General features: G+C 42.6%; 1 protein-coding gene across 2 annotated transcripts; it reads right to left on the minus strand.

The window, feature by feature from the left end:
• Positions 1 to 2,378: 2,378 nt before the first annotated feature.
• neurod6b (neuronal differentiation 6b) lies at positions 2,379 to 6,542 on the minus strand. 2 transcript variants are annotated; one of them, XM_078934279.1, is made up of 2 exons: positions 6,172 to 6,542; positions 2,379 to 5,898 (listed from the first exon to the last, which is right to left on the minus strand). In XM_078934279.1, the coding sequence occupies exon 2, from the start codon at positions 5,891 to 5,893 to the stop codon at positions 4,889 to 4,891; it is 1,005 nt and encodes a 334-aa protein (XP_078790405.1). In that variant the 5' UTR covers positions 5,894 to 5,898; positions 6,172 to 6,542; the 3' UTR covers positions 2,379 to 4,888. The 2 variants fall into 2 exon arrangements, with proteins under 2 accessions (XP_078790405.1, XP_078790406.1); XM_078934280.1 differs by lacking the exon at positions 6,172 to 6,542 and adding an exon at positions 5,978 to 6,115 and having other exon boundaries at positions 4,383 to 5,898.
• Between the last annotated feature and the right edge of the window lie 7,367 nt (positions 6,543 to 13,909).

The following is a 13,909-nucleotide window of genomic DNA, read 5'->3' on the forward strand; positions in this document are numbered from 1 at the left end:
TATTGGAGTTATCCAGCCGTACAGCTCTGATCCAGATTCCAGCTCAGACGAGGAAAACAAAACGTTCATGGATCTGTGGTTGTGTCACTTTTCTCACTTTTTCCACGTATATTCACGACCAATTTTCATCCATGTAATATGCACTAAATGTACGTAGTGGCTGTGGGACAAGGTCTTCAAATACCTTGTGCTTTTAGTTGCTTTTAGTTGATCTAATTTTGTCTTTTTTTGTACATTTTACTTTGTTTTTACTGTCTTTTACATTGTGATGTGTGTTTAATGTATGGTTGTAATTTGGTGTTTTTATTATTGTGAAGCACTTGTGATTTTTATCCGAGTAAGGTGCTGTAGAAATAAATATTTACATACTTCTTATCAAGGGTTTTCAGTGTTCTTTTTTTTTTCAACAGGGGCTTGAGTGTCTTTAAAATGGCGCCACTTGTTTAACAGACAAAACGTCACAAGTTTCTCTCATCCGTCTCCGCCACATCGCAGCGCAGTTCCGACGACCAGATGCTTTTCTTCACAGTCTGGGGAGTCGAAACCTCTTCACCCAGCAGCACCCGTCTCTCTGCACTGAAATAGGGTGTTGCTGGGGTGTCAGAGGATCACACCCCTGTGTTTCCCACCTGCTCCAAAACCCACCCTATACTCCTTCCTATTGTACCTACACACACACCGAACATGTCTGTAGACACCCAGTCAAAGTGCCCCCAGACAAAGCGCACACGACACAAAGGTGATGTACCGACAGATGATCCTGTCACACGCTTAGCATATCTCCACCTCTAAAGTAGTGAAACTGCAGAGTCTATCTTTATTTTCCACTCCATGAGCAGTTCTTTCCAGTGTTTTCAATACCCTAACGGATAAATGGGGCTCTTAGAATACAATCCCTCAACCAATATTTATCCAATCTTACCAGATACTATAATTAATGCTTTCCCTCTCCACTCCACTCTGGGCCAATACACCCCCCACATGTCCCTCCTTCCCTCGCTAACCTTTCAGTGCCAAGTTCACAGATAGAGAGAAAGTACTTCCTGTGAGAGGCCGGGCTGACTGCCAGAGAGGCTGATCCACCAATCTGACACGTTAATGAGATCCTGGCCTGTAGTGCTGGAGTGTCAGGCCTCCTCTGCTGCCACACCGATCCTGCTGCGACCTGCAGGACACTCGTGCAGGCGTCACTGCACCCATTTAGATTAATCACACAACCACACACACACAAAAAATCATCTGAAAGGGATGAATACGTTAATTCTGATGTTTTAAGGGTTCTTCGGTTGAACTAATGCGCTACCCTGAACCTGACCTTACAGGGGTCGCACCAATTCCACCGTAAATTGATTCTAATTGTCTAAAAACTGCATTTTAAACCGTACATAAAGACTTTAAAGTGTCAGTGGCTGGACATCAGAACCACATAAGAAGATGGGAACACACACACACACTCATTGTGTTGGTGTGTGTTGGGGGGGGGGGGTGCAGCTCCTTAAATCTGTCTAATTAAAACACCAAATCCCTGTACTCCCCTCATCCACCAACCCCATCCTCACTTCTCACCCCCGTCCCTCCCCCATCCCTTAGCAAGCAGCACACACACACACACACACACACACACAAACTTACCCATCGCACCCAGCCCTCCTCCACCCGCCACCGCCACCACCCCCGATTCCACAGGAGAAATGATTATTAGGAATTTAATGGGGGAACGTTTCCCATCCCACACCATCTGGGGCTTGGGAATGGCACAAAATTTCAGGATGCTAGCCGACGTCGCAGGGAACATTACTTCCATTTTTCTTGACTGGTGCTCAGATTCTCAGAGAAAAAGGATCCCAATTAAAATAAATTACCATAATGCATTATAATAAAAAAATATCCAAAAAGATTGATTTCTGTTTGCTTATCTGCATCCGGGTGCTCCAAACTTTCCCCAACTCTTCTTGTCACGGCACATCCCTGTGGAAACGCTCAGATGGAAGTACAGTAGCCTGCACAATACCCCCCCTATAATGTCCTTCACCTCCCACACACACCCTGGCCATATGCTCCTTCCTTCTCCCTTTCTATGTCGACATCAAGCATAATGAGCTGCATGAATGTAAGGGTGCGTGTGCACGTTTGACCCGGTGCTAAACTGCAGCATGCAGCCCGGTGAACCCTGTGGGTGTGAAACAGCCTCTCCCTGCTGCTCCACACGCTCCTCAGCCTCCACATGAAGCCTCTACACAACCCCCCCCCATCCTATTCAAGACCCCAAACAAAAGTGGCACACAGGAAAAAACTTCAGGTTCAGATTTAAGGGAATCTGGTTTGTAGGCAGCAGAGCCTCCAGAACCCTGACGAGAAGAATCAGGTAAGAAGACAAGTTTTAATTAAAAACGTTTTTTTATTCATCCTCTGTTGTTATTTTAATGAGTTATAAGGTTTTTTTTTTTTTTCAGAAAAAGCATAACAAACAGCTTTTATTTCATTACAGCAAAGGGGTTTCCAGAGCGAGCCTGCAGCAGATTGAAAGCAGATCTCTTTGTTGGGCTTCCTTCATTTCCTCTGTCCCATTCACTTGGCTTGATTGAATTAGGCGTTTGTCAGGTATGAGCAGTAGGTGTAATTTGCCTCACATGTTTGCAGAAATTAAATTTCAATTTCATGTTCATGAATTACAACAATGCAGACTGCCCTGACAGCCCTCTCCTGTAAACGTCCAATTAAGATTTACAAGCGTTTTTCAAAGCAGCAGCAGGTGAAATCCGAGCGAACTTTAATAGATTTCGCAAGATTAAAATGTTATCTTGGTTTTACTGTTTTTGAAAAGATTAGCCTCGGTCTGTGTAAAGCATTTAGCACCAAAGTCAGGGTAATTAAGGTTCAGGGCAGCAGGAGGGGGGGGGTCCTGACCACCAATTAAAAACAGATACACAGAAAATATTCAAAATTAAGGAAAAAATGGCCAATTAACAGTAAAGAAAACAGAAAGAGATCATTTAAATTGATATTTCTTTTCTTGATATGAATGAATTCAGTGCGTTGTCGCCTGATTTCACTGAAATTGATCCTTGATTCAATCTTGTCCACACATTTTTTCCTTTTTTACCACTTTGGGAAAATCCTAACCCATTCTGTTAATAGCAATCTAAAAACTCCAAAGTTAAAAATAACATAGAGGTTTGTTTTCTTACCCAAAAACATGGGGTTATAAAGGGAATAACCTAAAAGAAGGGTATTCCTCCAAAACATCCCCCAAACTATACTCCAACATGAAAACCCAAGAAATTAGTTCAGGAAAAAAAGAAAAACGTAAAAATAATGATAATAATAATAATAAGCAAATAAATGTCCTGTTGGAATGATTGGTTTCCAGGTTCCAGAGGATTTCAAGTCTTCTACTCAAACAGATGATGCTCCGACTGCGCCCTCGGGACCCGAACCTCCTGCGCGCTCCGACAGCTGACCGGTGACCGTCACTCCAATCAGCACCGAGCGCGTCAAACGCCGCTAAAGGAGAGAGTTTGCGCATCTTTCTGCTTCTGTCACGGGCCGCCGCCTTCCCTCTCTGTTAAGCAAATTATTTATTTTTAAACAAACTAAAAAAAAGGTGTAAACTAAAGAACGCTCGCTTTCCAGTTGACCCTATAAATGTACTTTTTTTCCTTTTTCTTGTCAGGAATCTGAGAAGCTGGGCCACAAGAAGCCTCCCAAAAGCGTCACCCCTTTTTTTATTTTTCAATTTTATTGCGACAAAACACATCACAAAACATGAACACATTACTTCACGAATATTTCGATCCATAACGAGTTTTCAGAAGTGCGTGTGTGCATGCGTGACAGCCACATGTAAGCGGGGGAAAAAAGGAGTCCAACAATCATCCAGTTTTCCACTGAATCCACAAAATCAACAGGAATTCGGAGCAAAGTCACTGATACGCAGAAACACGTGGGTTCATTCGAGTTCAAATGTCACAATCTAGAGCTTTCTTTCTTTCTTTCTTTCTTTATTTTTTGTTTTTTTTTATTTTTTTGCATAATAAAGTTCATCCTCCTGATTTCTCTCCCTGCGTTCCCATTTAAGGCATGTGTCATTCTGCTGAACGAATTCTCCTCCTTTCCCATCACTTCCGTGAGGAGGGGGGAATGTACAGCAACACAAACTTCAAATGGAAAATTTGGAAATTTATATTAAAAAAAAATCACACTTTTCGATTTTTACTGTATTTTCTGTGATAGATTTTTCACATTCAAACGAACGAATTTGTTCCATATGAATAAATAAATAAATAAATAAACATGAATTAATAAGTAAGTACAACAGTATTTTACATTCATTTTGTTTCCACAATGTTTACCCCTAACCCAAACATATTTTATTTGGACACGTTTGTATTTTATAAACCCCCCTTTTTTGTGTTTGGTAGTTTTTGAATCAAATAAAAGTCTGACAGATTTTCTTCATCTTTCGGCTTATCCCTTTTTCGTTTTTAACCAGCAAAGATTCTTTTGGGTGGCCTTGCATAGATCTAATGATTTTTATTGCTGAAAAACTCCAATTGCGCCTCAGGAAACTTCTCCTACCAAGAGAAAAAAAGGAAATACTTTATGCTTTTTTTTATTTTTATATCATTAAACCAACTTGGAAAATGTTCCAGCGTGATCATTGGGCTAAATGTGTTTAAGATGTAAATAGTTTTGAGGTTTTCCTGCAGGAAAACCATTTGTTTGTAAAGCGAAAATGTTGTTTTTGTTTTTTAAGTTGACAAAATAAAAAGTGTTCGTGTTGTCTTTTTCAAGTAAAAAAGCGGATTTATCCAAACACGAATGAATTGTTAATGTCGGTGTTTCAGTTTATGCGGGTGAACCGTCTGAAAGTTGAACTTTGTCCGAATTAATTGTGGAATGAGCCATTAACTTCCCCCTGTGCTGGGAAGGACTGGCTGCGGAGGTGCAGGTCGTAGGGGAAACGGGCCTCTGGGGACACGCGGTACATGGAGTTATGCGCCAGGGCCGCGCGTCCCGGCGCGCCGCAGTAGCGCATCCCATAGTGGCTGTTTTTGCTGTAGTCGGGCGGTTCTTCGTGTTTTAGGGAAAAGATCCCGCTAAAGTTCATCGGCGGGGACAGCTGGCCGTCGAAATGGGGGCTCCCGCTCTCCGGGGAGGGGTTCTCGAAGTAGGGCTCGTAGGCGCTGCTGTAGCTGTAGTGTCGGAACGGCTTACTGCCGCTCTCCAAGGTGCTGGCGCTGTGGCCGGGGGGCGAGTTCATGTCCGAGCCCTGGTACGAGTACATGGCTTCGTAGGGGGACCTGCCTGAAAACATGATGTCCCCGTTGTGGTCTGTGAGGAAATTTCGCGCGTTCAGCTGCAAACATCCCGCCACCAGGTTGGTCGTTGGCTGAGATAATCCTTTGCACAAAGTCTGCACAAACGTCAGGAGGTCCGGTCTCTTTCCCGCGCTCAGAGTCTCTGACAGGGCCCAGATGTAGTTCTTAGCCAGTCTGAGCGTTTCGATCTTAGACAGTTTTTGAGTTTTGGAGTAGCATGGCACAACTTTGCGCAGACTCTCCAGCGCGGCGTTCAACCCGTGCATCCGGCTGCGCTCGCGGGCGTTGGCTTCCTGGCGCCGTAGTTTGGCCCTGTCATGCTGCTCTTTTCCCAGCTTCTTTTTGCGGGGGCCTCGCTTTTTGGGTAGTCCGTTTTCGTCCTGGTCGTCCTCCCTGTCGTCCTCCTCCCTGTCGGACATGTCGTCCTCGGTTTCCCTCAAGCTGGAGCTGGACCGGCCCGGGTCGTGTTGGCGCTCCTGCTCCAGGCTCTCCGGTAAGCTTTCTCGGGAATAACTGGCGCCGAACCGCGCCTCGCACATCCTGTGAGGTTCTTCGAACGGAAGCGTCAACATTTTTCCTGAAAAGGTGAAAATAGAGCAATAAATGATCGGGCGAAGAGCGCGAGCAGCGTCTTCTGGATGTTGTTAGGTAATTACCTCGTGATTGAGGCTTCCCAAGAGGAAGAGAAACAATTTGGCAACAGGGCCAATGTCACAGCTTGCTATCTTTTTGGAGCCAATGAATGAGTTTCATTGTGTTTCTATCTACTAAAGTTGATTCGATAGTCAACATCTGAAAAGCTTCACAGTTTTTCTTGAATAATATCGAAGAATGCGTAAAGAAAACCAACCTTTGGTCAGTGTGCGTCTCGCATGGCCCAAACGTGGATCTGCGGCGCTGCGTCTTGTCAGAAGACAAAGCTGAAACCCGCGCGCGCAGCCTCTCTCCTCCGCGCGCCTCACTGTGATCTGCTCTCCCTTTCCTCCCTCTTTGAGGAATGACACTCGTGCCAACCGCGGGTACCCGTTGCCATCTGCCGCTGACGTCTCGTGGCAGCCAAGACCACGTGCTCACGGTCCCGCGGGACCTCCATTCCACACCCATCATCTGGCAGCAACGGTAATGGGCACCGGGAGGACGGCGTTTACCGTCAGAAACACAAACCTGAGAGGGATAACAGCGAAACCCGCGTCTCTCCGTGTAAAGGAGATGAAAAGTGCTGCTTTCTCCTCTAATGAAAGACGGACAGACAACTGTGCTGCTTTCAGCACCCTTATTTTCTGAGGTGACCTTTGGGATGGAAACACTAAACCCTCTAGGTCATCTTGTCAGGTAGAAAAAAATGAAGATCTCTAACTAAGACTCTCTTTGGACTGCATGAATGCTTGGAAATCTGGAGGGTTTTCCTTTTTATCCCAAAGTAATTAAGTGGCATTTGTGTCATTTCTGAAGAACGGATTAAGGCTTGGAGGTTTTTTTATTTTGTTTTTTATATTTGTTTCATCACGGAGGGGATGACGAAACCTGACTTGAACCAGAAGAGAGGAGCAATAATGAAGTTTTGATGTTATGAACTATCCCTAAACGTAACAGAGGGATTTTAGGAGAAAAGATCAAAATAACAGACTCAACCAAATGATGTTTTCAAACTACCGTGAATTGAAATGAATTAATTTTTAAAGAATAAAAATACATTTGAACATTATTGATGTCAAGACAAACGCTCCCTGATGAAAATGGTGTTTTGGTGGGTTTTTTTTTTTACATGAACTTGAAGCCCTTTTCTCACGATTGAGGACATTCTGTATGGAAAATCAAGTGTAAAACTGCATTCCCATGGTTTTCTTTTTTCATATCATTGTTAATTATCGAGTAACAATGATGACGAATAAACGGATTTGGAAAAAGATGTGAGCTCTCAGCAGCAGGGATGGGAAGGGGGGCGGGGTTGCTCCACGCCAGAACTCAGAGATGAATTTCTAATGAACTCGTGCTGCTCTGCAGAAACTATGTCCTAAAAATCAACACGTGTTTTTTTTTAGATTTTGATTAAAAACCAACAGAATCATAATTAAAAGCCCTCATACAAAAAGATGATCGGAGTTGGACTTTCAGAAATAAAGTTTAATTTCCAGCCATTAAACCCAGATCTAATTGTGACTAAGTGTGATCTTCCCCCCATAGGAATAAAATATACAATTTTAAAAAGCTGCTTTTAACCATCCTAAACCAGGCAGATGTGAATAAAATTGTCTGTAAAGCTGCTTAATTCCAACAAAATGAGGACAAAAAATTATTTTTACACAAACTAATGTTAAAGACGCTCAAAGGAAAAAAAGAGAACACTGTTAATAATTGAATATACCTTAAAAACACACTACTTTATTGCTTTATATGCTGTATGTTAGGAGTGTGACGATAAATCAATTCCTTCCATCTGTCTGAGGCAAGTTAATGAAATCACATTGACTCATCCCATCATATAAACAGTTTTTATATAAAGAAAGGCCACTTTGTCAAATCCCCCCCAGTTGATATTCTCCTTCAGATGAAGCCCAGGATTCTAACTTGACTGTAATTTCCATACCTTTGTGACTGCTCTCCTCGTTCCAACACTCGTTCCTGTTCTGACTTGAGGCTCGGTGAAGAAACAACAAGGTGGCGTCATCACAGGAATTCAAATGTCAGCAGCCATCTGGATCAGGCCTTCTTTACTGCATAATTAACAGCACGGGAGACGAGCTCCGAGTTCAGCTTGTACTTTAAACCTCTGCAGCTGCACATGCTCCCATGCAGACCGACGCCTTTCTGATGAAAAACTAGCCACAGCTTTAGCTCCTTTCAAAATAAAAGGTCTGCTTCTCAATTAACTAGAAACGAATAACTTCCAGACCAAATTTGGGGAAATTTCACAGACAGAGATGAAGCTACAATCTCAAAGGAAAACTAATATGTTGGCTCTGAAAAGTAGACTTTGTGGTGAAGCTGCAGTCGAGGCTGCACAAGTTTCAACATAAATAAAAAAACAAGGTGAGTAAGTGGCATGAAATTATGTTTTTTAGAAGTTTTTCGAGCTTTGTTAATCCTGAACTCGAGCATTTACATCTGTGAGGAATTATTCAAATTATAGTTAATATTTGCTGGATGTTTTTTAGGTTCTTTATCTAATCCTCCTTGAGCAGCGTTGGTTGTTTCTGTTAGAAATACATATAGTGTTATTGAATAAATCATGTTTTTGTTGTTGATTACACTAAATAAACAAAAGGGGAGACGAGATGTTCAAAAGTAAATAAAAAAATGTACGCAAAAAAATGGGATGCGATCACAGAAAGTCTCAATCAGGCTTAAAATCTCTTAAGGGTGTTAATTTCGTTTTTCTAAATGCACTAATGAAACCACAACATGAGTGTCAAAGATACTGAGGATGCTTTTAAATTATTATGGGATGGCCACATGACCTTTGGCTTGGCGGCTATTTCGTGGCAAACTGTAAAATCAAGCAATTTTCACATTCTCCCCAAATATTGTGTGTGTGTGTGTGTGGGGGGGGGGGGGGGGGGGGCGTTTATTTTACCAATCCTCATAAATTTTCACATATACCCCACCAGGTTAAGCCTACAACCACGACTGAAGTTTCGTTGACCTTTGACCTAAGAAAAAGGTCGCTATCTTGAAATAAAAAAAAGAAAAGATTTCCCCTTTAGTAGCTTAACATTTAAACTCCTCCGAGGGATTTCCAGGTTTTGCCTCCCAACTCCTCGAGAAGCTACTTGGAAAAAATGTTTGGAAGTTTGTAGATTTTGAACGGCGTCGGCGTGGCGAGCTTGCAAACGCGGTGTTCCCCTGCTGTCTCATATTTTTTAAGGGAATATTGTGGAACATTTAATCCATGAATGGTTAGCTCAAGCTGAACGAAACAACGCAGAATATTAACGTTTTTGTGGGTGTGGTTAACCAAAAAACCTCAGTTGCCAAGGAAATCCCAAAATTTACTTTTGCTGATTCTTCTGAAAATGTACTACGCCTGTTCGTCACCGCCACGGGAGCAGAAATTCAAATGGTTGCTATGGGGATAAAACCTAGAAGGAAGACACTATTTGGGAAAAACTGTGTTTTTACTTGGATTTGTCATGTGCAGCTCTGACCAGGCTGGCAGAGGGGAAGGGGAGATGGAAAGGCCTGAAGCAGTCGCTTAGCCAGAGAGGGCAGGTAAAAAGGGGGCAATGAGGGGTGGTGAGGGTGAGAGTGAGGGTGGGGGCTGGAGGCGCCTGCAAGCCATACAAAGCCACCCGTGGCTTTAATTTGGTCCAAATTCACCTTGAGTCTTAAAATGGTCGAACCAAAAAATAAAAAAAGCTAAGGGGTAGTTTTTTGCTCAAACTAAATGTAAAGTCTATAAACTTTAGTCGTTTCTTATAATAATTGATTAGTTTAGAAACGCAAACCTGCAAACTTGTTTAGCCTTTAATAAATAAAAAATGATGAAATGTCACTTTTACTTACAGTCGACAGGAAAACAAAGAATAAAAGCTAAAATAATCTGAAAATGGGGGACAATAAAAGATGAAATCTCTCACAGCACAAGATAATGTTTTATGATCACCGCATTTTTTCCCCCCTTTCTTTTGAAAAAGACAAAAAAATCTTTTGCAAGTTTATGCAAAATAGGTTAAGAAATTCCGGTGGGCATCTCCCATGAATAAAATAGTGGGATCATAAAAGAGGGTCTTGCAGCGTCTGAGCATCAGTATCAGATCCATTAAGCACACCCAGTGGAAAAAAGCCCGGTGGCACGCTGCCAAATTCAGGCTGGGGCACAGCTGGCACTTGATATGGGTGTATGCATTCCTAAGTTATGTGGAACCCTCACACTCACAGGCGCACACACACACACAAACCTGCGCCTGTCAATGACCTTGTTGCAAGGAGAATCAATTAAGCCAACTTATCAATCTTCCTGTATTGGACGTTGCAACACATCGATCAGCACTTTGAGTCCGGCAGCAGAGAACGGAACCGCTTCACCACCGGTCCCCCCTTCAGTTCAGACGCGTTCGTGGAAAAAGATGCAAACGTTTCACCGGACGGCGGCGTTTTTGTGCGTGTGAACAATGCAGAAATATCAATGCAAGAAAAACAGAGAAAAAAGCAAAAGTCTCCTGATCCCCAACTTCCCCCCCAAATCCGCCTCAGCTGGTCTGCCGAGCGTTCTGGCCCGCTGCACACTCACACGCCTGCATACAAAGAGTCAAACTCCCCATCTCAGACTAATCAGTTGACTGCACTAATTGCAAATGCAAATATGCAAATTTATATTAATTAATTACTCCACTAATTAGTTCTCTTGTCTTTTCAGGTAATAAATCATGGTGTGGTTGAGAGAAAAAGAGACGTGGTGGTGATCTTTTGTCTCCTAAAACGTAGCCTCAGACTCAGATCTGATCCTGTTCCGTTTTCAGGACAGATTTTATCAACCTGCCATCCACTTCTTTACTTTATTTTGTTTTTTTAAAACAACCTTTCTAGTTGAGTTAATTATTGCATTTGATATTTCAGGTGTTATACTTGAAGGGTGGAAGCTTTGTCATTTGAGAGGTATAACAAATAGCAGAGGTGTGTAAATCAAAGAGTCTGGCTGACAGTTCTTGCCTGTCAGCTCTTTTAATTATCACATTATCAGCTTTTATAGGCGCAGTGCGTGGTGCAGAGCTGCAAATGAACTTGCCACACGTTGCACGCTGAGACGCCAGCATTTCTCAATTGATGTCAGCAGTTAGGAGGAATTTGTGTCTGGATGATGAGTGCAAGGTGAAGTGGTTAAAAAGATGGTAATGGCGTGGCAGTACAACAGAATTCTGTCCAACGACTAATTTACAGTCACGTCTCCAGGAAATGTCTCGGTGGAAACCCTGCAAAGCAACTTGAAGCGTTCTTTTCAAAGCTGACGCTGTCATGTTTCACTTTCTCACTATTTATACTGCCTCGCTTCGCACTGAGCTGAACGTACAATTAGCTAAATGCCAAACACAAAGACTAAACGGGGAAGTGCTTACCACTGCGCCGCATTGGAGAGCGAGTCATTTATTTTAAGGACTTGTTGATATGCATATGAACACTTCAGTTGTTGATAATAATCACAGAATCTTGTTCTTGTGCCATAAAGCTGCTGCTAGTTGATTTATTGTTTTTTTAATCCTCATGTTGAGGCGCTGTAATCCCAGAGATTTAAATGCTCCTCAGGGGAACTTCCTTCACACATATACAGCATTTTCCCCTAAATCTATCTTTCTTTTACTTAATATCCAAAAAGACATCAAGCTTCTAAAAATGCCTTTAAAAAAGAAACATGTAATGTCTTCCCTAGTTGTGACGGCATCAAAGGGTCACATTTATTGTTGTTTTTTTTTTAGAATTTGATGGATCAGAATCAGCTTCATTGACCAAGGACCAGTACTCATACAAAGAGTTTGAGTCGGCAACTTAGGCTCTCGTGCACAAAGACGAGGCATACATAGTTGTAAATAAAAATGTCTGAAAAGGAAAACAAAATAAAGATACAGACAACATTGTAGGCAGTTTAAACATGTGTATGGTTTCAGCAGAGAGACAGCCAGGGGAAAGGAGCCATCTTTGAGGCGTGCACAGCTCTAAAACGCCGGCCCGATGGGAGGAGTCTATACAGATTGTATCCGGGATGTGAGGAATCTGTGGAGATTTTCCCGGCTCGCTTCCTAACTCTGGACCGGCATAGGTCTGGATGGAGGGATGGCCGGGCTCTATGATCCTCTCTGTAGACCTGTTGGTTCTCTGCAGCCACGTCTGGTTCCAGATGCAAACCAGAGGCTTACGGATGCGGTCAGGACAGACTGGGTTACTGCAGACCAGAAGATGGTCAGCAGGTCCTGAGGCAGGTAGAACTTCTTTAGTTGATGCAGGTGGGCCTTCCTCTGGATGGAGTCCATGAGGGAGGTCCACTTCAGGCTTCCTATCCAATAAAAGACGGAAGAAATATTCACAGAGAAAACAGTAATATGCACAGAAAATAAATACAAGAAGACTCGAATTCAGTCAAACAGCAATAACACAAATGAGAAGAGGCTCCATTTCCATTAGTAAACATCAGGGGTGCGATATTTCGCTTTAACAACGATTCGATTCACGTCAGATTTTGTGGTTGATGATGAGATTCATAGTCGATTTTGGTTCATTGAAGTAATTTCCAGAAATCAAAAATGTTAAAAAATGAAACACAATGGGCAATTTAATTAGTTTTAATTGTATTTATAATTGTATATCCTTTTATTTGATAATTTAAAATGTTTTTTTCAATTGTTGCTTTTAGGTAGACAATTTGAACATCTGTCTGGTGACGACAGATCAAAAGTTGATTTATGTGCACTGTCTCAGAGAAATACATCAAATTGAAATTGAAACTTGCACTTCAGGGCCACCGTAGTTTGAAGAACTCGGTCGTCTTTACGTCACAGTAAAATAAACCTACAGTGCCTCAATCCAAACGTTACTTTCCAACATCGATTATAGATCGATTTATTTCATCTTGAGTCAATTTTTAATATCTCAAGATGAGTCGATTCAATTAACAGCTCGCCTCTGGTTGGATAAATCGATTGAATGTTACACCCCTAGCATGCGTGTGATTAAAACTCTGGCATTTGTTTAAGTATCTTTAACTATTTTTAATAATGTCCTTTAAAAAAGACATTAACTACATTGAGAAAGAACCTTTTTCTGTTTGTTTCTGCAGCAGCGTTCATCCTCACACCCACAAAGGCCTTCCATGCAGCACAATGGACGTGCAGGGGAGGGCTGAGGACTGTGGGGCTGATTACTGGGGGGCCAAGGCCTGGACTGGTGTCCTCCAGCTGTGATGTTCTTCCCAATTAGGATCTCCATATGCTGCCCCACTCAGCTGCAGAGTGGCTGCCCCTCCCGCCCGCCCGCGCAGGTGGAGCGCCGTGCTCGTGGTTCCCCCTGTTGTCGACGGATGCTCAGAAACAAAGGTTTATCCTCCCGAACCTCATGCCACCATTTCCCAGCATGCAACAGTGTTCTCTCAGCCCTGAGCTCTGTGAGGTGATCCTCCATCATCCTGCTCTCAAGTGAACTTCCACTAACTCTGACTGCTCCTTTGATACATGTATTTAGGTGCATGGCTCAGTAGTGCTAATGGGATTCAAATATGAGCGCATGAATAATGGATCTGTTTTTGAAAAGGTATAATGTCCTGTTTTCAGACAGAGACGGGATGCAGACGTGAAACGTTGCTGCAGGCGGCCGCTCCTCTTTCAAAGCACAATCTGTTCGCACACATTCAAAGTGGCTGAGACAATCTGTTGAGGTAGAATGTGACGCTTCCATACTCCCAGAGTGATGAGATAAATAAAAATGTGTCGGGTTTCATATTTAAGTGTGACTCACATCTTAACTGTTGTGTGAATCTGCGTGATGCTAAAACACCAAATCTGACCAGTAAGAATAAATAAGTCATAAATAAATTAGACCTGTAAAAGGATGAAATAAGTGGCAAAATTCTGAGTTTTTACACATCTCTGTCTTGTTTTTTTGCT

Source organism: Oryzias latipes, chromosome 17 (genome assembly GCF_053564925.1).
Source record: "Oryzias latipes strain Hd-rR chromosome 17, Olatipes_Hd-rR_3.1".
In the NCBI taxonomy this organism is placed as follows: Eukaryota; Metazoa; Chordata; class Actinopteri; order Beloniformes; family Adrianichthyidae; genus Oryzias; species Oryzias latipes.

Excerpts from the sequence above, each read along its gene's own strand:
- neurod6b (XM_078934279.1), bottom strand. The coding sequence starts at position 5,893 with ATGTTGACGCTTCCGTTCGAAGAACCTCACAGGATGTGCGAGGCGCGG.